At 53.3% G+C, this 22,152-nt stretch overlaps 2 protein-coding genes, 1 long non-coding RNA gene and 1 other non-coding gene across 8 annotated transcripts in view; 1 reads left to right on the top strand and 3 right to left on the bottom strand.

Annotated features, from left to right (window-relative positions):
• LRP3 (LDL receptor related protein 3) overlaps positions 1-6,714 on the bottom strand; it is a 12,871-nt gene extending 6,157 nt beyond the window's left edge. Inside the window, exons 1-2 of one of the 2 annotated variants that reach the window (XM_021666663.2) lie at positions 6,642-6,714; positions 4,772-4,819 (exon numbers count right to left, since the gene is read on the bottom strand). In XM_021666663.2, coding sequence (XP_021522338.2) covers positions 4,772-4,819; positions 6,642-6,714 — 121 coding nt within the window. Of the gene's footprint in view, positions 1-3,588; positions 3,844-4,771; positions 4,820-6,641 lie in introns of those variants that run through there. The other variant, XM_064381505.1, reaches the window with a different exon arrangement.
• A 10,057-nt stretch (positions 6,715-16,771) lies between these two features.
• Positions 16,772-16,845, bottom strand: TRNAT-AGU (transfer RNA threonine (anticodon AGU)). Its single transcript has one exon. It is a non-coding gene; the product is annotated as a tRNA-Thr (tRNA).
• Positions 16,846-16,972: 127 nt separating this feature from the next.
• Positions 16,973-22,152, top strand: part of LOC135276757 (uncharacterized) — a 40,341-nt gene continuing 35,161 nt past the window's right edge. For 3 of the 4 annotated variants that reach the window (XR_010344296.1, XR_010344295.1, XR_010344297.1), the window contains exon 1: positions 16,973-17,201. This is a non-coding gene — a long non-coding RNA (uncharacterized LOC135276757). Of the gene's footprint in view, positions 17,202-18,470; positions 19,391-22,152 lie in introns of those variants that run through there. The other variant, XR_010344298.1, reaches the window with a different exon arrangement.
• The window catches only part of WDR88 (WD repeat domain 88), a 31,820-nt gene continuing 29,029 nt past the window's right edge, over positions 19,362-22,152 (bottom strand). The window contains exons 10-11 of the mRNA XM_064381506.1: positions 20,335-20,427; positions 19,362-19,535 (exon numbers count right to left, since the gene is read on the bottom strand). Of these exons, the coding sequence (XP_064237576.1) occupies positions 19,362-19,535; positions 20,335-20,427 (267 nt within the window). The remainder of the gene's footprint in view (positions 19,536-20,334; positions 20,428-22,152) is intronic.

Here is a 22,152-nt window from a genome sequence, read left to right on the forward strand (position 1 = left end):
TGTGTACAGGAGGCCAAGGAGGGCCCCCTATACTCTGGGCACCTGCAGCCCCCAACCCTACGCAGTAGGCTAGAGCCTAGGTCCTGTCCCCTCATCTCTGGCCGGGCTGGGAGCGAACACACCAACAACCCCTCCTGGCAGCCAGAACCTCCAAGGTGTAGCCTCGGCTCGGAGAAGTCCACACCCCTAGTCCTGCCCGGCTGGCGTAGCCCATCCTGTGATAGCCCCCTGCCTGCTCTCCGGGGCTTTCTCACTCAGCGTGTATTTACTGAGCACCTACTATGTGCCAAGCACGCTGAGTAAGGCAGGAATAAGGCCTGCTCTATGGGTCTCACAGGCTGGGGGTGGGAGCAGATGGACTTTATGCAGAACCCCTGGGTGGAGTGAAGATCCTAGGACAGGCCTGCAGGGAGGTTGCAAAGTCCAGCTGTGGCTGGAAACGCAACCTGAGTCTGATCACAACCTGCGCAGAATTCGGGTTTTATCCTGAGTACAAGTGGGAAGCCACCAAAGGTAGATCTCGGAACCAGGTGAGGAAACAGGCTCAGAGAGGGTCAGTGACTTGCCTGGGGTCACACAGCTAGGGAGGGGCAGAGTCAGAAGTCACCATAATCCTCTGGTGGCCTCAGCTTCTCACTGCAGCACTGAGCCAACATGCATTCATGGAGTGCCAACTGTATACCACTCAGGTTGAACAAAGGGCATCACGCCCACCAGCTCGAGGGAGGAGCCCTCCCATGCCCAGCCCCACTGGCCTCGATTTGACCCATGCATTCTCCATGCTGTCTGCTTCTAAACCAGCCAGGGCAGCAGGGTGAGCCTGCCCTGCCTCACTGTGCCCTGGCCCTCCTAGGACCGGGCGGCTGGCCCCTGCACTTGGCCACCTCCCCTACCCTTCACCCCCGCAGACCTTTCTCCATGCTGTCCATCTGATTCTCACAACAGCCTGAGATAAAGGCAGGGCCCATTTTGCAGATGGAGAAACTGAGGCTCAGAGAGGTGAGGGGCAACCCTTTTCCCGAGCCCAGTGACACTCCCTCCTCGCCCTCCCAATGCCGGCCCTGGCAGAAGGACCCTGCAGAGTTCTCTCTGGTTCTCAGCAGGACTCTCTGGGACCCAGGTGCAGAAAAGAGAAGAGAGCCCTCTGGCTGCCTCCCATGCTCTCAGGACAAAACCACAATTAACTACAGTGGCCCCAGCCCCCTCCCTGCGCTGCACTCGGCCTTGTCCCTCCCATAACCCCTAGCAGCCACCCAAGACCTCTCTGATCCCTCACAATGGAAGGGGACTTTGCTCTGGAGGCCCTGGTGGTCCATAGTGGGTGCTCTCCCCACCCTCTTATCCCGTTCACGGACTCCTACTCAGCTTCCACTCCCAGCTCTGTGGTCCCTTCCCAGAGAAGCCCTCCAGGCTGCCCCCTGCAGAGCTCCCGCCCTCCGCCCCTCCCCCCAGCCTGGGCCACACCGAATTTCCCTTTTGTTGTTAAGACTGAGGAATGAACGTCACATAGGAAGGTAGGGCTGGCCGTGTCCGGGACCCTGCACGGTGCCTGAAGGATGCCAGGTGCTCCATAAATGTGGGTCCCTGAGTGGACGGGTCCGTCTGAGGACCTGCTGGGCAGCTGGAGGCATGAGCTGGGAGCTGAAGCCCCTTCCCTTGGGGGCCTACTGGGACAATGAAGGTTCGGGTGACCCAGGACTGTGACTAATAGGGAGCTGGCAACCCCATGGACAGCTCGTGAGATCATCAAGGATAAGAACAGAACTCTTGGCCCTAGAGCAAGGGTGGCCACCACCGAGTCACCATCAGACCCTTGACAGTCCCAGGTCAATGAGGGGCAAACCAGAGCCTCTGCACCTGGGACTTACACAAGGCTCTGGGAGGCAGCCCCCACAACGAGCCTCCGATCCTGCCCCTGAAATAGAGCACTGTACTGTACATCCCGCTCCCAGCCTGGGGTGGGGGAGGAGATAAACTATTGGAGAGGGATCTCAGGGTGCAGCCATCCAAACATTCAAAGTCACCCCAGCCCCAGCCCTAGCCTGGTTCCCTCTACCAGGTGAGGCCACCGGCCATGAGGACCCCGCAGAGTCCTGAGGTGCTGAACTGGGATTCCTTGGGAGGTGTAGGGTTAAGAAACCCAAAAGAGGCCAGGTGCAGTGGCTCACGCCTGTAGTCCCAGCACTTTGGGAGGCTAAGGCGTGCGGATCATTTGAGGTCAGGAGTTTGAGATCAGCCTGATCAACATGGCAAAACCCCATCTCTACTAAAAGTACAAAAATTAGCCAGGTATGGTAGCGGACGTCTGTAATCCCAGCTACTCGGGAGGCTAAGGAAGGAGAATCGCTTGAACCCAGAGGCAGAGGTTGCGGTGAACCAAGATCACACCACTGCACTCCAGCCCGGGTGACAGAGCAAGACTGTGAAGGGAAGAAAGGGAGAGAGAGAAAGAAAGAGAGAGAGAAGGAAGAGAGGGAGGGAGGGAGGGAGGGAGGGAGGATGCCCAGCGAATTTTTAGATTTTTTTGTAGAGATAGGGGTCTCACTATGTTGCCCAGGCTGGTCTCAAACTCCTGAGCTCAAGCATCCTCTTGCGTTAGCCTCTCAAAGTGCTGGGATGACAGGCATGAACCACTGCACCCAGCCAGACTTAACACGTTTATAGAAATCCTTGTTGGAAATGGCAGTATATAGGTGGAATTAGCAAGAGCTCTGGAGGTCTGTGGGGGCTTATCAATGACAGAACTGGCTCCCTGAGGCCCCTCTCAGACTCTCCAGGCAGCATGAGGGCCCCAGGGGGCCTGGGCTTATCCACTCGCCAACCCCAGCAGCCCCTTGCCTCCAGCAATGGAGGATGGATCCAGCTCTTGATGGTCTTTGCAGTGCTCAGGACGAGGCCAGAGCTTAAAGACAGCCAGCGGCTGGACAGACTCACGCCAACAGGCAGAGGCGGGGGCATCGTTCTCACCGTGTCCTCTCGGATTCTGTATGTACTTTTGGCCAAAATATTTACCTCCCTCTTGCAAGTCGGCTGCCTGGAACTCACCCTTCACATGCAGCTGATGCGAGGCCACAGCCTCCACCCACCTTCTTATCTAACCTCCCACCCAAGCCAATACCTTCCCTGCCCTGAAGCCCCTCCAGACCAGCTACTAGGCAACCAGTGGGCACCCCCACAGCCCAAGTCCAGCAGAATGACTCAATCCAGCCAATCCTAAACTGTTTATTCTGCCCTGCCTCAACTTTCTTTTTTTTTTTTTTGGAGACAGTCTTGCTCTGTTACCCAGGCTGGAGTGCAGTTGTGCGACCTCAGCTCACTGCAACCTCTGCCTCTGGTGTTCAAGCGATTCTCCTGCCTCAGCCTCCCAAGTAGCTGGGATTGCAAGCATGCGCCACCACGCCCGGCTAATTTTTTGTATTATTAGTAGAGACGGGGTTTCGCTATGTTGACCAGGCTGGTCTCAAACTCATATGCTCACGCAATCTGCCCACCTCCGCCTCCCAAGATACTGGGATTACAGGCATAAGCCACCGTGCCCAGCTGCCTCGAATTTCCTATGGAAGCCCTAATGCCGGCTGTAATGCATACCTTTCTCCCACTCCTGCTTCTGCTTGTCCAAACTTAGTAATTCCCAGGTGGCCCTACATGGCGTGGCATGCCCCTCCTCTCAAGAAAATTAATAAAGTCGGCCGGGTGCGGTGGCTGACCCCTGTAATCCCAGTACTTTGGGAGGCCAAGGCGGGCGAATCACGAGGTCAAGAGATCGAGACCATCCTGGCCAACATGGTAAAACCCCGTCTCTACTAAAAATACAAAAAAATTAGCTGGGCGTGGTGGCGCGCGCCTGTAGTCCCAGCTACTCGGGAGGCTGAGGCAGGAGAATTGCCTGAACCCAGGAGGCGGAGGTTGCAGTGAGCCGAGGTCGTGCCACTGCACTCCAGTCTGACGCCTGGTGACGGAGTGAGACTCTGTCTAAAAAAAAAAAAGAAAATTAATAAAGTCTTCTTTCCATGGCATGGGCCACTCTGTCATCCCAGCATCATACCCCTATAAATTAAAACCTAGGAATTATTTTAAAATAGGCCAGTATCAGCTGAGCACGGTGGCTCATGCCTGTAATCCCAACACTTTGGGAGGCCGAGGTGGGAGGATCATGAGATCAGGTGTTCAAGACCAGCCTGGCCAACATAGTGAAACCCTGTCTCTAATAAAAATAAAAAAATTATCCAGGCATGGTGGCAGGCACCTGTAATACTTGGAGACTGAGGCAGGAGAATCGCTTAAACCAGAGAAGGGGAGGTTACAGTGAGCAGAGACCGAGCCACTGCACTCCAAGCTGGGCAACAGTGTGAGACTCTGTCTCAAAAAAAAAAAAAAATAGGCCGGCATCTCACAGTGCCTCACGGACCTCAGGGAAGCCCATGGCCTGAGCGAGGGGCACAAGATGTCAATTCCATGGGACCCTCAGCAGCTTGCCAGTGGTATAAAGCCACCATGTGCCAGGCACCACATGGAGAGCTTGCCTCACTGGCTCACGGAACCCTAAGAGCCAGGTTTTGAGTAGACCTTGTTATTTCACCCACTTTACAGATGAGGAAACGGAGGCTCAGAGAAGTTGAAGCCCGTCCAAAGCCAAACAGCTCCTTTGTGATGTAGAAAAGATGCAGGCAGGAACTCGGGGTGGAGACAGGACCCTGAAGGCCTGTCCTCAGGGGCCACAAACCCAGAAGGGCCCAGAGGGAGGGAGGAAGAAGAGAAAGTGCTTACTTACCTAAGGCAGGAACCGCACTGCTGAGCCTCCCAGTAAGAAAGATATTCACTGTGGGAGACACAAAGAGGGGATCAAGGGTCCCAGGTACCTGCTGGAGACCAGCAGCAGCCCATGCGGGACACCACAGCTAAACCCAAGGCTGGCCCGCTGGTCCCCTTCCTCTTACTGGGCAAGGCCCAGAGCACAGCCCAAGCCTGCCCATCAAGAGAGCCCAACTTCACCCCACCTCCCTGCCTCCTTGCTCTGTTATCCAGGCTGGAATGCATCGCTCACTGCAGCTTCAAACTCCTGGACTCAAGCAATCCTCCCACCTGAGCCTCCCAAGTTGCTGGGACTACAGGTGTGGACCACTATGCCTGGTTATTTATTTTTTATTTTTGTAGAGATGAGGTCTCATTGCGTTGCTCAGGCTGGTCTCAAACTCCCGGCCTCAAGCAACCCTCCTGCCTTGGCCTCCCAAAGTGCTGGGATTACAGGCACCAGCCACCACGCCTGGCCTGCTCCTGCTACTTTGATAGCTTCTCCCTCCAAGGGGCTTTGCTTGCCCAGCAGCAGCAGGGGCGGGAGGGGAGGCAGTTCTGATCATCCCCGTTTACAGGGCCCGCAGCTAGTGATGGAACCATGCTCTTCCCCCATGCCACACCGACCTCGAGAAGGGAGGCAAAAGCTCCCCAGCCAGCCCTCATGCGCCTCTCTCCCCCATGGGGTTTGGCCCTTACTTTCACCTTCTGCTCTGCCCCTGGGGTTAAGCACCCAGAGAGAAGATATGGGCAGAGTTGGGGGTCAAGTCCAACTTCCAGGGGTTCAGGATGTGGGTCAGACACTGCCTGGCCAGGAAGCAGGAGCTATTGCTCCCGACTCAGGACACCGAGGCCCCCTGGATAGAGCCAGGCCAAAGCTCCCTGCCCTGCTCATTAAGGATGCCAGCATCCAGCAGCTCAGAGCCCAGCACACATGGTCCCCCACCCAGGTTGGGGTGGGTGCGCTGGGTTTACACTCTCCATTCTCTCCATTGAGCCAGGCTCACACAGCTGGGGCAAGGGCCTGCCGGAGCCTGGGAACTCCCTGACGCCTGGGGGTGATTACTTTGTCATTTCAGTGGCTTCAGCAAACCTGTCGGGTTACAGAGCCCTCACTGGTGATATCACAGGGTGTCCCCTAATGTCTCCCAGTTCTTATAATGGCCTCCCTCCTTCATCACAGTAAATAAAGGAGCCATGTGGGTTGGGGATTTAACTCTCGCCCACACAGAGCCCTGGAAAGCTGGACAGAAAAACTCCCAGGCAAGGCGGGAGCCCCTCCCACCCCATGCCTGAGCAGGACGGGTCCCTGGCCCAACCCAAGCACTCCCTTAGATTGAACAGGCCTGCTCGGGGGCTGAGAGACACAAACGGAAAACAGGAGTCCCCTGGAAGCTGCCTTTGCTCTGGTACCCTCCTCCAGCCCTGCCCCGCACCCCGAGTCCCCATCTGTGGCTCATACCCGCCCCCACCCCCAACTCCGGGCCGGAAACAGTTTCTTCTTCAGGGGACAGCCGGCTTGGCCTTTGTCCCCAGCACCCGGGACCCCCTGGCCTCCAGGCTTAGCGCGGGCGGGCCTGGTGAAGGCTGCCGCCTGCCAGCGCTCAGCCCCCGGTTCCGGGAGCTACTCTGAGCGGGGCGGGATCCGGGGCTGCGCCACCAGAGTCGCCTTCCCAGGCCCGGAGCCCGGCGGGCGGACAGGCGGTACTGGGCGCTTTCTGGGCCTCCGCGCGGGAGACACCGCGGTGCGGGGCCCCGGGAAGCCAAGGTCGGAGAGGCGATCGGTCAGGGCGCCGCGCGGAGCTGCCACACGGGGACCCGGACCCGCCCGGCCCGCGCGGCCCACTCACCGAGACAGACGACGGCCAGCTGCGCCCGGGCGCCCGGCGCGCCCTCCAGCCCCGCGGCCGCGCGCTTATCCATGCCGGGCCCGGCCGCCCGCGGGCGCCGCCTCCTGCTGCCTGGCTCCGGCTGTGGCTCTGGCTGCAGCCGGGGTTCGGGCTCGGGCTCCGGCTGGCGCGGCGGCTGCGGCCCAGGTGCAGACGGCGGCTCCCGAGGCGTCTTTGTGCGGTGGCGGTGCAGGTCCGTAGCGCACGCGGGGCCACATCGGCCGCGGCGTCAAGGGCCCCGCGGGGGCTCAGCGGCGGCCGCCAGGGATGACCCCCGCCCGCCGCTGCCCCCGCACCCCGGGAGCCCCGCCGCGGCCGGCCTGGGCCCGGGGACCCCCGGCGCGCCCATGCCCCGCGATGCGCAGCCCGCCCGGCCCCGGCGCCCCCAGGCCTCCCCGAGCTGCGCCCAGCCTGCCCGGCCGGGTGCCGCCGGTGGAGCGTCCCTGGGTCTGTCGGCCGTCCCGCCCGGCCCCTCACCCGCACCCGGAGCCCGGAGGCCTAGCTGCGCCAGCCACGTGACGCGCCCGCCGAGCCGCAGTGGCGCTGGCAGGGCGGGAGGAGGTGGCTGGGGCGGGCCGGGGGCGCACGCCCCGCCTTGGGGTGCTGGACAGCTCCGCGCACAGGCCCCGCCCCATCCGCGCCCCCAGCCCTCCAGCCCAGCGCTCCAGGCTGGCGGTGTGCGCCCTGTGTCCTGGCCGCTGCTCGCCTGGCCTCCTCCTGGGCCCATGAATTGGTCCCTCCTGGACTGGGAGAAGATGGGAGAGAGAGGGCTGCTTAGGGGACCTCACAGGGCTGGCGCAAGGCTAAGGCCTGTCTTCCTCACAAGGTGTCCCTGTTCCTGCCCCTCCAATTCTCTCACTTGCCACCGTCCAAGTGCCCTGTCACGTCTCTAAGAGAAACCTCCTGTGCCGAGCAAGACCTGTGAAGGGACATTGGTGAACATGCCAGAGGCCTCTGGACATCTCCCAGGACCCCCTGAGCCTACCCTGTTACTTGTTATCCTCACGAGGCTGGGGACTGGGGAGGAGGCCTGCTTCTTAGGCTGGAGCTGCCATCTGGAGAGCTGTCCACCAAGAGGTTGAATCCAATGAGGCAAAACCAGGAGAGACAGGGGGAAGGTTTAGGAAGGCCATTTAGGGTCAAGATGGATGAAATCAGAGGTCCCCAAAGGCTCCATGGCACAGAGGGCCCACCAACCTGAGTTGAGGCTCCCCACCCTTTTCTAACACCCCCAGCACCTCATTTGATATTCTCCGTATATGGAGAGATTGAGAGAAACTGATGGTCCGTTAGTGAAAGCGTACACAGTCACTCACTCAGACTGCACAGGTTGATTGGATTTTAAAAATTGAGGGGAAGAAAAATCCTTTTACTTTTTCTGGGTCTTCTTGTTCTCTCTCCTCTAACTCCTTTGGTGATTTTTCCAAAGCAGACTTCTTTGGAAATGTATTCAAGAATGTAAAAATCAAACAGCAAGGTACGTTATGGATTGACCGCATAGAGCACTAGCCTGTGTGTAATTTGGTTTCAGAATTTCCTCAGACTGCTGACTTCGGAAGAGCAGGCATTTATTTATGCATGGCGAAAGCGCTCCACAGAGGCAGGGGCAGTGGTAGGTGGATCTGCAGTTTGTTTGTCGTTGCTGCTGCTGCTGCTCCTGCTTAGTTTTTTTAGAGACAGAGTCTCGCGTTGTGGCCCAGGCTAGAGTGCAGTGCTGCAACCAGCTCCCTGTACCCTCAAACTCCTGCACTCAAGCAATCCTCCCACCTCAGCCTCCCAAGTAGCTGGGATGACAGGTGTGCACCACCATGCCAGGCTAATTTTCTAATTTTTTTGTAGAGACAAGATATTGCTCTGGTGCCCAGGCTGGAGTGCAGTGGTGTGATCATGGCTCACTGCAACCTCAAACTCCTGGACTCAAGGGATCCTCTTGCCTCAGCCTCCCAAAGTGCTGGGATGACAGACATGAGCCACCACGCCTGGCCAAAATACGCAGCTTTGTTGCCGCTTGAAGATGCTGCCTGCTTCCATGAATGTTTTGCAAGTTATGTAAGGAATCTAGGGTCCAGACTAATGACCAATATGGGAGTCATATTGGAACCTGAAGCAAAAGAAAAGTAAGCCCCTAGACACACTTATCAAAATATTCTCCTATATTTTGAACCAAGTGGAAAGGCTAAGAAAATCTCTATAATCACAAAACATGACTATATCTAAATCTCCATGCTCCCAAATCAATCTGTGCACATCCCATTGTGAACCCTCCTAAACCCACACGGCAAGAAATGGCCAAGATATCGAGGAACCTTGGGCTGACTGGAAATAGCTGTCCCCATTGCACACACAAAAAAAATTGCATTAAAGCTGATTTATCTTGATTGTTGAGTTTTTTGCCACTTCCTTCAATTCTGTGCCCAAGGTGAGTGCCCCACTCCCCTATCCTACTCCCTGCCCATATTGAGACCTCGACTCTCTGACACCCCATTTCCGGTTTGTCTCATGATGATATAGTGCCCCCTAGAGGCTGCTGTGCCAGGCAGGACCCTTGCTGGGGGTCCCCAATGCAACTCTGGCCCAATCCTCTCCACCAGCCACCCTCCCACCACTTCTGGAAAGGTTCCTGGTATTCCTGTCTCTGCTGCGACACTCTTCCACTCTAGCTGCAGTCGTCTGGGTCCCTCCATCTCTGACACCTTTTCATAAACATCCCCCATTGACTCAAGCTATATCCAGAATGTGTCTATTCATCACAATCTGAAAGCTTCCAACTAGTGGAGAATTCAGTACTGGGAAGGAGATGATGGGTGTGGACCTAGAACACCTGGCTGGGGCAGGTGAGGGAGCAGTGTGGGGGCAGAGGGGCTCAGACATGAGAACAAGGGCTTCCTGGCAAGAAGCTTCCCAGTTAGGAGGAAGCAAAGCTGCTGTCACACTCACTGTGGGCCAGTGATGCCTTCAGGAATCGGAGTGAGGAGTCAGAGGACAGGCAGAGAGGAGACAGAAGGGGCACAGAGGCATCTCATGTAAGTTCCCACCCCATCCCAAACAAGAGGGCCACCACCATTGCCCACTGACCAGTCACACAGCCCAAGCCCACATGTGACACAGAAGAAAACAATGACACAGGAGAGTCCCACATCCTCCCCCATCATTCACCCACAGGCAGATGTTCAAACTCAAGTCCTCTCTTATCCAACTGCTTACCAGACATCAGTAAAGAGAATTCTGCATTGAATGGTAAGTGTCTTTCCTGATTTCAGATAACTAGAATCAGCCAGGGGCGGTGGCTCACACTTGTAATCCCAGCACTTTGGGAAGCCAAGGTGGGAAGATAACTTGAGGCCAGGAATTCGAGACCAGCCTGGGCAACATAGCAAGACCCTGGATCTACAAAAAAAATTTTAAATGTGTTGGGCCGGGTGGTATGCATCTGCAGTCTCAGATACTCAGGAAGCTGAGCTGAGCGCATTGCTTGGACCCAGGAGTCTGAGGCTTCAGGGAGCCATGATCACACACTGTACTCCAGCCTGGACAACAGAGTGAGACTTTGTCTCAAAAAAACATAAAACAAACAACAACAACAAAATCCTAGAGTTTATTCGAAGGTCAAAAGCCAAAAGTGGCTTTGGCAAATAAAACTGAAAAAACTGGCCGGGCACGGTGGCTCACGCCTGTAATCCCAGCACTTTGGGAGGCCGAGGTGGGTGGATCACAAGGTCAAGAGATCGAGACCATCCTGGTCAACATGGTGAAACCCCGTCTCTACTAAAAATACAAAAAATTAGCTGGGCATGGTGGCGTGTGCCTGTAATCCCAGCTACTCAGGAGGCTGAGGCAGGAGAATTGCCTGAACCCAGGAGGCGGAGGTTTGCGGTGAGCCAAGATCGCGCCATTGCACTCCAGCCTGGGTAACAAGAGCAAAACTCCTTCTCAAAAAAAAAAAAAAAAAAAAAAACTGAAAAAACTGTTTTCTGATTACCTGTCAAGGTTTATCACAGGTGACTTCCAGGAGGGCAAACCCCACATTATCCTAACTGAGACATAGACCAGACACCCCTCACCCCTACATCTGCCCCTTCTCTACCATGCCCTACTCAGTTCATTGCCACGTTCATTACTAAGTCAATAATTTTTACTCCAATCTCCCTACATCCAAACCATCACTTCAATCTGCTAGCCCCCGCAATGTATCTCAAATCTACCCACCTCTCTCCATCACCATGACCACCTCCCTGGCCCCAGCCACCATCTCCTCTCTCCTGGACCTCCACAGAAGCCCCCATGTGGTCCCTTGACTCTCAATTCATCACTCACATTCTTAACATGCAAATTGGTTCATCCCCACTGCTGAAAATGCTGGATCACTTTAGACCAGGAGTTCGAGACCAGCCTGGCCATCATGGCAAAACCCCATCTCTATAAAAATACAAAAATTAGCCAGGCCCCAAGGCGAGCACCTGTAATCCCAGCTACTTGGGAGGCTGAAGCAAGAGAAACTCTTGAACCCGGGAGGCAGAGGTTGCAGTGAGCTGAGATCTCACCACTGCATTCCAGCCTGGGCGACAGAGCAAGACTCTCCCTCAAAACTAAATAAATAAAAATAAATTTAAAATACTACAAATAAACTGGCAACATATATGGTTGCAATAACAGCATTTCGTCCTGAGCTTCATGGGATGGGGCAGCCGGCCCGGGGTTGGATTGACTTCAGTGCAGCTTCCTAGCATTTCTGCAATTGTGGCGCGGGGGCAGAGGGGGGGATTTTGGTCAGTCCAGGTGGGAACAGCAAAGCTCAGAGCTGAGTGCCTGCTCGCCTGTGGAAGTGCTTGGGGAACACCCAGCCACCGTGCACCCATGCAGCCTGCTGCGTCTGCAGGAACGTCTGTCCGTCCGGGGCAGTGGGCGTGGTTTACCCAAGTGCATCTAGCCATAGACACTCTCCAGGCTGCAGCCAGTTCCTAGAACCTTAATAGACCAGAGGCAGTAAAATCATTTCACCTTCAATATTGAGCAGCAATTTTAAAATTACAGGCCTGGAACGGTGATAGTAAGTATGTCATAAAAGCACCATTCCAAAAAAAAAAAGGCTTTTATTGCAATGAAAATGTTAGCAGCAGGTTGCCCCTTGGTTTACATAACCCTCTCTTCAGGAACGTCTAGTGCTGAGTGCAGTTCCCATTTTCAACCAAAAAGCTCCCTCGGCCTTCTTGAAGCACTCGGAAGTGCCCTGAAGCAATAATCATTTGTGTATTGATTTGGGGGAGAATCAATACAATCCCGTCCACCTCACTAAATTATGAATGGGGCCGAGCCCATCAGAAACTCCAAGGTGGTTAACAGGTAAGATTTGTTCTTTAACACTGTTGGCTCCTGATATGGTTTGGATATTTGTCCCTTCCAAACCTCATGTTGAAATGTGACCCCTCCCCACAGTGTTGGAGGTGGGGCCTGGTGGGAGGTATTTGGGTCTTGGGAGTGCATTCCTCACGAATGCTTTGGTGCCCTCCACACCCTAATGAATGAGTGACAGCTGACTGCTTAAAAGATCCTGGTGGCTGGGCACGGTGGCTCATGCCTGTAATCTCAGCACTTTGGGAGGCCAAGGCGGGTGGATCACGATGTCAGGAGTTTGAGAACAGCCTGACCAACATGGTGAAACCCCATCGCTACTAAAAATACAAAAATTAGCTGGGCTTGGTGGTGTGTGTCTGTAATCCCAGCTACTCAAGAGGCCGAGGCAGGAGAATTGCTTGAACCTGGGAGACGGAGGTTGCAGTGAGCTGAGATCGCGTCACTGCACTCTCGCCTGGCGACAGAGCAAGACTCCGTCTCAAAAAAAAAAAAAAAAAAACAGCCTGGTGCCTCCTCCTATTTCCTTCCTCTGTTGCCAGGTGGCACTGGCTCCCCCTTTGCCTTCAGCCTTGATTGGAATTTTTTTTTTTTTTTTTTTTTTTTGGCCGAGTCTCACTCTGTAGCCCAGGCTGGAGGCCCAGGCTGATTGCGCAATCTCAGCTCATTGCAACTTCCGCCTCCCAGGTTCAAGTGATTCTCCCACCTCAGCCTCCCAAGTAGCTGGGATTACAGGCACCCACCACCATGCCCAGCATTTTTTTTTTTTTTTTTTTTGAGACAGAGTTTCACTCTTGTTGCCCAGGCTGGAGTGCAATGGCACAATCTTGGCTCACTGCAACCTCTGCCTCCCGGGTTCAAATGATTCTCCTGCCTCAGCCTCCCGGGCAGCTGGGACTACAGGCACATGCCACCATGACCGGCTAATTTTGTATTTTTAGTAGAGACGGGGGTTTCTCCATGTTGGTCAGGCTGGTCTGGAACTCCTGACCTCAAGTAATCCGCCCACCTCGGCCTCCCAAAATGCTGGGATTATAGGCGTGAGCCAGCGCACCCAGCCAATTTTTGTATTTTTTAGTAAAGATGAGGTTTCCCTCTGTTGGCCAGGCTGATCTGGAACTCCTGGCCTGAAGTAGTCTGCTCGTCTTGGCCTCCGAAAGTACTAGGATTACAGACGTGAGCTACCGAGTCCGGCCATTCCGCCTTGATTGGAAGCCTCCTGAGGCCCTCGCCAGAAACAGATGCTAGTGCCAAGCTTCTTGTACAGTCTGCAGAACTGTGAGCCAAATGAATATCTTTTCTTTACAAATTACTCTGCCTTAGGTGTTCCTTTATAGCAACGCAAAACAGGTTACTACAGAACCACAGGAATAAAGGTGACACTGTGAGACAGCCTGAGTCTCAAGGCCTAAATACAGATTGTGGGAACACAAGGCTGGAGGGGTGGATGAGGAAAGTCATGGGACAGCCCTTCTGTCCCAAGGAGTGGCCCCTCCTTATTCACAGCAGGTGAGAGGAGCAGGCGGAGCTCACTTTCAGCCCACCCGAAAGCTCAAAGCAGCTAGCGGAGGGGCTCCAGGTGTCTGGTAGCAAGACCATCAGCCCTGGGAGAGACCCTGGGATTCCCCGTGGGGAGCAAAAGGGAGAGGGCAGTGTTACCCTCAGTGGGCCCTTCCACCACACAGACAGCCCATCTTTATTATGAACTTAATCACTGCATTTAAATCCACTCATTTTGGGCCGGGCGCGGTGGCTCACGCTTGTAATCCCAGCACTTTGGGAGGCCGAGGCGGGTGGATCACAAGGTCAAAAGATCGAGACCATCCTGGTCAACATGGTGAAACCCTGTCTCTACTAAAAATACAAAAAAAAATTAGCTGTGCATGGTGGCGCATGCCTGTAGTCCCAGCTACTCAGGAGGCTGAGGCAGAAGAATTGCTTGAACCCAGGAGGCGGAGGTTGCGGTGAGTGGAGATCACGCCATTGCACTCCAGCCTGGGTAACAAGAGCGAAACTCCATCTCAAAAAAAAAAAAAAATCCACTAATTTTTATTTTATTTAAGAACAGTATTATGTTGGCTCAAATCAAATGAAACACCATTACACTGGAAAAGGGCTGGGCGCTGTGACTCACGCCTGGATTCCCAGCACTTTGGAGGGCCAAGGTAGAAGGATCACTTCAGCTCAGAGTTTGAGACCAGCCTGGGCAACTTAGTGAGACCTCCATCTCTATAAAAATAAACAAAATTAAAAAAAAAAAAATAGCCATGCACAGTGGTGGCTGTAGTCCCAGCTACTCAGGAGGCCGAGGTTAGAAGGATAGCTTGAGCCCAGGAGTTCAAGGCCTGAGTGACAGAGTAAGACTCTGTCTCTAAAAGCCGGGAGGGAGAGGATTATTATGACACGTGAATTAAATATTTGAAAAAGAAAATAAAGTAGGTGGGGCACGGTGGCTCACGCTGTAATCCCAGCACTTTGGGAGATTGAGGTGGGTGGATCACTTGAGATCAGGAGTTCCAGACCAGCCTGGCCAACATGGTGAAACCCCGCCTCTACTAAAAATACAAAAGTTAGCCTGGCATGGCGGCACTCGCCTGTAGTCCCAGCTACTCAGGAGGCTGAGGCAGGAGAATCTCCTGAACCTGGGAGGCGGAGGTTGCAGTGAGCCAAGATTCCACCACTGCACTCCAGCCTGGACTATGGAATTAGACTTCGTCACAAAAAAAAAAAAAAAAAAAAGGAATTCAATTTCCCACAAATGAAGTGCGGCAATGCTTATGGAATTTACTGGTGTTGTCACGTTCCCCACCAATCTGAAACAGCTGGCTTTATAGAATAGTGGAATGGGTTTTTTTTTGAGATCGAGTCTCATTCTGTCGCCCAGGCTAGAGTGCAATGGCACAATCTCAGCTCACTGCAATCTCTGCCTCCCGGGTTCAAGCAATTCTCTTGCCTCAGTCAGGCTCCTAAATAGCTGGGATTACAGGCGCGCCCGGCTAATTTTTGTATTTTTAGTAGAGACGGGGTTTCACTATGTTGACCAGGATGGTCTCCATCTTTTGACCTCGTGATCCACCCGCCTCGGCCTCCCAAAGTGCTGGGATTACAGGCGTGAGCCACCGCGCCCGGTTTGGTTTACTTTTTTACTTTCTCTTTTTGAAAAAATTAGGCTGGGTGTGGTGGCTCACGCCTGTAATCCCTGCACTTTAGGCAGTCAGGCAGGCAGATCACTTGAGCTCAGGAGTTCAAGACCAGCCTGGCCAACATGGTGAAACCTCGTCTCTACTAAAAATACAAAAATTAGCATGGTGGCACGCGCCTGTAGTCTCAGCTACTTGGGAGGCTGAGGCAAAAGAATCGCTTGAACCCGGGAGGCTGAGGTTACAGTGAGCCGAGATCGTGCCATTGCACTCCAGCCTGGGGGACAGAGTGAGACTCCGTCTCAACAAATAAATAGCAAAGAGAAAAAGAAAGGGAGAAAAGATTTCAAATCCTGTATCCAATAAGGGACTTTTTTTTTTTTTTTTTTTTGAGATGGAGTCTCGCTTTGTTGTCCAGGTTGGATTGCAGTGGCTAAGTATGAACTAGAAATAAACCAGTCCCACAATGACGCAAGCCCAGTTTCCAATGAATTCATCCCTGATTGGATCCAGGTGAATGCTCCTATCAGCACTGCAAAGCCTCACAGTCGCCTTACAAGTTTTCCCGGGGAATGTCAATCAAAAGCAACGAAGCTGCAAAGGCGCAATAATTGACTGGAAAACGAGATAAACAAAGAAACAGAAACAATAAACCCAGACTCATAGAAGAGGCAGAAAGAAGAACTCTTTCTGGCGCAGGTGAATTTTACTATTTGGAACACAGCCTCATCCCATGACTGCAATTTCTGCACTGGGACTATCCTATCGGGTTTGATAGGTGAATCCCTGGAGAATTTTTGTAAAAACTCCAATGCCTCACTCCACCCTACCCTACCACCCCCAAAGCCTCGGATGCACTTGCTTTGGAATAGGTCTCCACATGCAAATATGGGTACAGCCCCAGCCCAGGCAGCAGGCTTCAGCCCACACCCGATCGTCTGCAATGGGCGCAGAGTCCCCTGCGATCTTTCCCTGGCCTGGAGTTTCCACGCAGTCATCAGACTGACGGTCACGCTGACCGGACTCAGTCTCACACCCCTCCTCTTGGGACCGCCTTGGCCTCGCATTTGTGAAACGGCTGCACCCACTGCGCGGCTACAGAAAGACGGGCGATCTGCAGTACTTTGCGAGACTCAGCTAAGCCCGGTGACCGTCGAGGATCGGCACCCGCATGGGCTCCCGCGAGCTGCCGCTTGGAACCAGGAAGACTAGCGCGAGAAACCCACGCCACAGAAACCGGCCCGGGAGAGCGCAACCACCGCCCGCCCTGCGGAAGCAGCCTGGGGGCGAACACTGGCTCCGCGCTGGACTCGCACGGCTGCTTCCTCGCCCGCGCGCTTCCCACCGCCAGCCAGCACCATGGCAACAGCAGTGTCCCGGGTCCCCGCGCCGCCCACGCCCCTCCGCGCCCGAGACCCGAGGAGGTGGAGTCTGAGGCCCGCCTGCCCCCGCCCCCTTGACCGAAGACACGCCCAGTTGCGGGCCCGGATTCGTCGGCCTCTCGGGCTCCCTCTCACGCCCGCATAGTGCGGGGCAGCCGGGCTAGGGCTCGGAGCACAAAAGTGAATGAGCAAAAGTTGAAAGAGCTTGGTCGCTCGGTTGAGGCACCGCTGGGATTCGAACCCAGGATCTCCTGTTTACTAGACAGGCGCTTTAACCAACTAAGCCACGGCGCCACCCGTGCAAACCATTACCCGAACAGCTCCTTATTACTATTAGCCTCTTGGGTAGCGCGCATGCGCACAGACTTGACGTGCTGCAGCGCATGCGTAATGTAGCTTCCGAGTCATATAAACCACGGAGACCGAGACCGGAAGCTCGGGCTACACTGAGCAAGCGGAGTCTGAGAAGGCGAGGCTTCCAGGCCACAATAATGTCTCCTCCAACGTGGAGCCAGGACGCCCCGCCTTTGGGGAACACTGGCGCAAGGATTGGACCTCAGGGTAGTGCGGCCGAGCCCCAACCCGCTCCGGAGAACCTCCGGCCCCTCCAGCGCGGCCGGCACACCCACCTCTGTCCGACCGTGACCCGGGTAAGCTTCGGACCGTTCCGCCCCGCGACCTCAGGGAAGACCGGGGGCCCTGCCAGCTCCCGGGGCCGTAACTCAGTTCGGTCACTTCTCCCGCGGATCCTGAGCTGGGGAAAAGTCGAGGGGTCAGGAAGGCTCCGAGGAGGGGTCATGGGCTTCGGGGTTCCCAGGCTACTGGCGTGGGGCACCGGCACCTTATATGAAGTGGTTTCTGCTGCCAGAGCAGGCAAGGCCCTCTCCGCCCTGGTTTCTCACTTGCTCCTTCTGGGTATCCTCATGCAATTACACCAGCCACTGGTCCCTGCACTTTCCAGAGGGTCTGTGGGCAACGACGCAGCCGAACACTGCCAACCCATCCACCCACCATCCCTCCACCATGCACAGAAAGGTTCACCCAGTATGGTGTGCAGTAGGAACCTAAGCTTCTCTCTCAGCCTCTTTCTGGCTTGATGCACGCTGTGCGCTATGCCGTGGCAGCCGGAAGAGGGCTACGCATAGGCATGGGCATTCTGGACATTGAGAAGTCTAGAGGAGACAGCATGAGACACCCCGTGATGGAAATGCCACCGCCACCGCCTTGGCGCCTAACCAAACCGTCCTCTGCTCTGGGCAGGTGGCCGTCTGGGAGCATTAGCCAGGGAGGCACCCAGTGTCTTGCCCACACCTCGTCACATTCATATTGATGGTTCACCGATGGGTGAACCCATCCGTGGGGGCCGTGTTGACACCTGCCGTCTAGCCACCCTCCACAGCCATGGGGGTGCATCATCTATGCCTGTTCATGTGTGCTAAGGCCTCAAATTCAACTGGGAGGAGGGAGGCCACTAGCGACGGGACCTCTCTGCAAGGAGACTCCAGTGGCTGGGAGGGCATAAGTGGAGTTTTGCCGCGTTCATACATCATTCATGTAAATGAATGGATAAGCATTGAACAGACAACTTGAATCTGACCAGTCATCCCCTTGTGACTAACAAGTATGGCATCGGACATGGGACCCACCCACATGATAATTGCCAGGCCATGGTGCTTATGCACAGAATTATTGGACGCCAGACAATTGACACTAGACATTCTGGAATAATGTATCAGTCAGTCTTGCTGGGTTTTTTTGCTCTGCTACCCATGCTGGAGTGCAGTGACACAATCATATAGCTCACTGGCTGCCTCGAACTCCTGGGGCTCAAGCGATCCTCCTGCCTTGGCCTCCCAAACAGCTGGGACTACAGGTGCACCACACACCTGGCTAGTATTTTTTTTTTTTTTTTTTTTGTGGAGAGGTCTTGCTGTGTTTCCCAAGCTAGTCTCAAACTTCTGGCCTCAAGCTATTCACCTGCCTCAGTCTTCCAAAGTGCTGGAATTACAGGCAGGAGCCTCTGCACCCAGGCTAAGTTAAGCTTATGGACTAAGGGGCCTATTAATAATATTTGATAAGAATCATGTGAACCATACCAAGTGGAAAAGGGGGCCCATCTTATTAGCGGAAAACTTGACTCTTTCTGGACTAATACACGCTGTACAATATGCCATGGCAGCAGGAAGAGGGCTGCGCATAGGCCTGGGAGTTCTGGAAATTGAGAAGTCTAGAAGAGACAGCATGAGACAGCTTGTGATGGCAGTGCCACTGCCACCCCCTTGGCTAACCAAATCATCCTCTGCCCCGGGCAGGTGGCCCTCTGGGAGCATTAGCCAGGGAGGCACCCACAGTATCTTGCCGTCACATCCACAGAGGGGGCCCCGTGCCTTGTCATATTTATTTGACAAACCCTTTCTCCAGAACTACTGGTGCCAGCCCCCACGGGTCACCTTACAGGACAACTCCAGACTCCATAATGCGAGTCTAATATGTGTTCCAAAAATCTAACAGGCTGAGCACCAAGACATAAAGCTTAGAAATAGCAAGACTGCTTTTCAAATGCACATGCACACTTATTTTCCAAAGGAATTAGATTTATTTTGCGTGAAGACAGAAAATAAAGTGTTCACTCCCCAAGCTGAGAGCTGAGGAGGTGGCACTGTGCTGAGAGCCCAGCCAAGGCTTGCGTCCTGCCCCAGTCTGACGGGACCACTGAGCCTGGGAGGGGCGCAAGAGAAAGTCCCTGCAGAGCCCTGAAACCTACATGCTAGGTAGCCTGTGCTCAAGTCACTCAAAGGGTCCTGTGGCTGTCAGTCATCCTTGCTTCTCCTTGGCAACGGTGAGTTCTCCCTTTCCAATGATGATAATGATGAAGTCTCCACTGGCAAGCCCCTTGTATCTATCCGGCAGAACACGCATTGGGTGAATATTTCAGAAGAGGTGTCACTCTCAAAGATGGAGAAAGGCCTGTCACATCTTTCGCACTGACATGGGATATTTTAAAAGAGCAGAAAGGAGGTGCTCGTTAGAGGGGTTCCAGGCACATCATTAGAATTCTCCCACCTGATCCAGCTACGTTGAGCAAAGCAAGGCAAGGCCTCCCTTCTCTGGAATCTGGTTTTTTTTTTGTTTTGTTTTTTTGTTTTGAGACTTAGTTTTGCTCTTGTTGCCCAGGCTGGAGTGCAATGGCGAAATCTTGGCTCACCGCAACCTCCACCTCCCAGGTTCAAGTGATTCTCCTGCCTCAGCCTCCCAAGTAGCTAGGATTACAGGCATGCGCCACCATGCCTGGCTAATTTTGTATCTTTAGTAGAGATGAGGTTTCTCTACGCTGGCCAGGCTGGTCTTGAACTCCCTCCTCAGGTGATCTGCCCGCCTCGGCCACCGAAAGTGCTGGATTACAGGCGAGAGCCACCGCGCCCAGCTGGAAGTTCTCTCTAAATATCTACATGGCTCACCCCCTCACCACCTTCAAATTGAAATAGCGGCCACCTCAATGAGACCTATCCTGACTACCTTTTAAAATCTTGCAACCTCCAGCACTCCTATTCCCTTTTCCTGTGTATTTTTCTGTCAATTACTTAACACCATGCGACTTACTACACATTTTTCTTGTGTCTTTCCTCTTTGTTTCCTCTTTTAGAATTTAAGCTCCCCTGGGGCAAAAATGTCAATCTGTTTGTTCACAGTTGCATCCCTAGGTGCCCAAAGTTTGTTCAAATGACAAATTTTAGAGAGAACTAATGAAAGCTTTCACTGGGCTTCATTTTACCCAATACCAACCTGTTTCAACTTTAAGCCCATGGCCTTTTTGTACTTGATTACCAAAGGAATGTGGTCAACTTCTTCAATATTCCACAGTCTCATGGTCCTATCCTAAAACAAATAGGAAACCAGCGGTCATAAAACAGGCTGTGGTACATCCATACAAAGGAATATCATTCAACAATCAAAGGACTTGGTCTGTCAAGGCACAAAAAGAGGAAGCTTCAATGCACATTGTTAAGCCAAAGAAGCCAGCCTGAAGAGGCCATAGAGTGTAATTCCAACCACTTGACATTCTGGAAAAGGCAAAAGTAAAGAAAGTAAATAGATCAGTGGTTGCCCAGGATGATGGGGAGGAAGAGGAGGGATGAACAGTAAAACTATTCTATATGTCTGGGCACTATTCTATATGGCTCATGCCTATAATCCCAGCACTTTGAGAAGCAGAAGAAGGTGAGGTCAGGAATTCGAGACCAGCCTCACCAATATGGTGAAACTCCATCTCTACTAAAAATACAAAAATTAGCCAGGTGTGGTAGCATGCGCCTGTAGTCCCAACTAGTTGGGAGGCTGAGGCAGGAGAATGGCTTGAATCCAGGGGGCGAAGGTTGCAGTAAGCTCAGATCATGCCACTGCACTCCAGCCTGGGCAACAGAGCGAGACGCTATCTAAAATAAATAAATAAATAAATAAATAAAAACTATTCTATATGACACTGTGTTGGTAGATACATGATACACATTTGGCAAAACCCATAGACCTATACAACACAAAGCATGAAACGATGTAAACCATGGACTTTAGGTAACTTTAGTTAATAATAGTTCCCAACAGGAATGCATTCTTGTTGACACCTAGATTTTAACCCAATGAGAACTTGTCAGACTTCTATCTTACAGAACTGTAAGATACTAAATTTGTGTTGTTTAATATTTAAACAGTACAGTCCTGTAACTTAATATAGCAGCAGTAAAAAAATGGATACACTGAGTGAGTATGTTACATTTCTTGATTCAGCAGTTGCAGTTAAATGTCCTGTGGGAGAACAAAGGGCACATGTTGGTAACAGATGTGTTGGCTTCACGCTGTGTAGAACTGTCCGATCTTACCAGTAAGCGTACTTCCTACAGTGTAGCAAGCGGCTTGCCAAATCATGTTAACAAAAAATGTCTTCCCAGCTCTTAGATATTGTCATTCAAAAGTTAGTTTCAAGCTGGGCATGGTGGCTCACACCTGTAATCCAGCATTTTGAGAGGCATATGCAGGAGAATGGCTTGAGCCCAGGAATTCAAGACCGGCCTGGGCAATATAGTGAGACCTTGTACCTACAGAATAAAAGAAAATTTTTAGGCTTGGCATGGTGGCTCATACCTATAATCCCATCACTTTGAGAGGTCAAAGCAGGCAGATCACCTGAGGTCAGGAGTTTGAGACCAGCCTGGCCATCATGGCAAAACCCTGTCTCTACTAAAAATACAAAAATTAACCAGGTGTGGTGGCACGTGCCTGTAATCCCAGCCGCTCGGGAGGCTGAGGCAGGAGAATCGTTTGAACCTGGAGGGCAGAGGTTGCAGTGAGCCGAGATTGTGATTTCATTGACAAATACCTAGTCTTTTACTTTTTTTTTTTTTTTTTGAGATAGATTTTCGTTCTTGTTGCCCAAGCTGGAGTACAATGGCATGATCTTGGCTCACTGCAACCTCTGCCTCCTGAGTTCAAGTGATTCTGCTGTCTCAACCTCCCGAGTAGCTGGGATTACAGGCATGTGCCACCACGCCCGGATAATTTTGTAGTTTTAGTAGAGATGGGGTTTCTCCATGTTGGTCAGGCTGGTCT

This window comes from Aotus nancymaae, unplaced genomic scaffold, assembly GCF_030222135.1.
Source record: "Aotus nancymaae isolate 86718 unplaced genomic scaffold, 86718_ANA_hifiasm-v0.15.2.pri h1tg000028l, whole genome shotgun sequence".
Lineage (NCBI taxonomy): Eukaryota > Metazoa > Chordata > Mammalia > Primates > Aotidae > Aotus > Aotus nancymaae.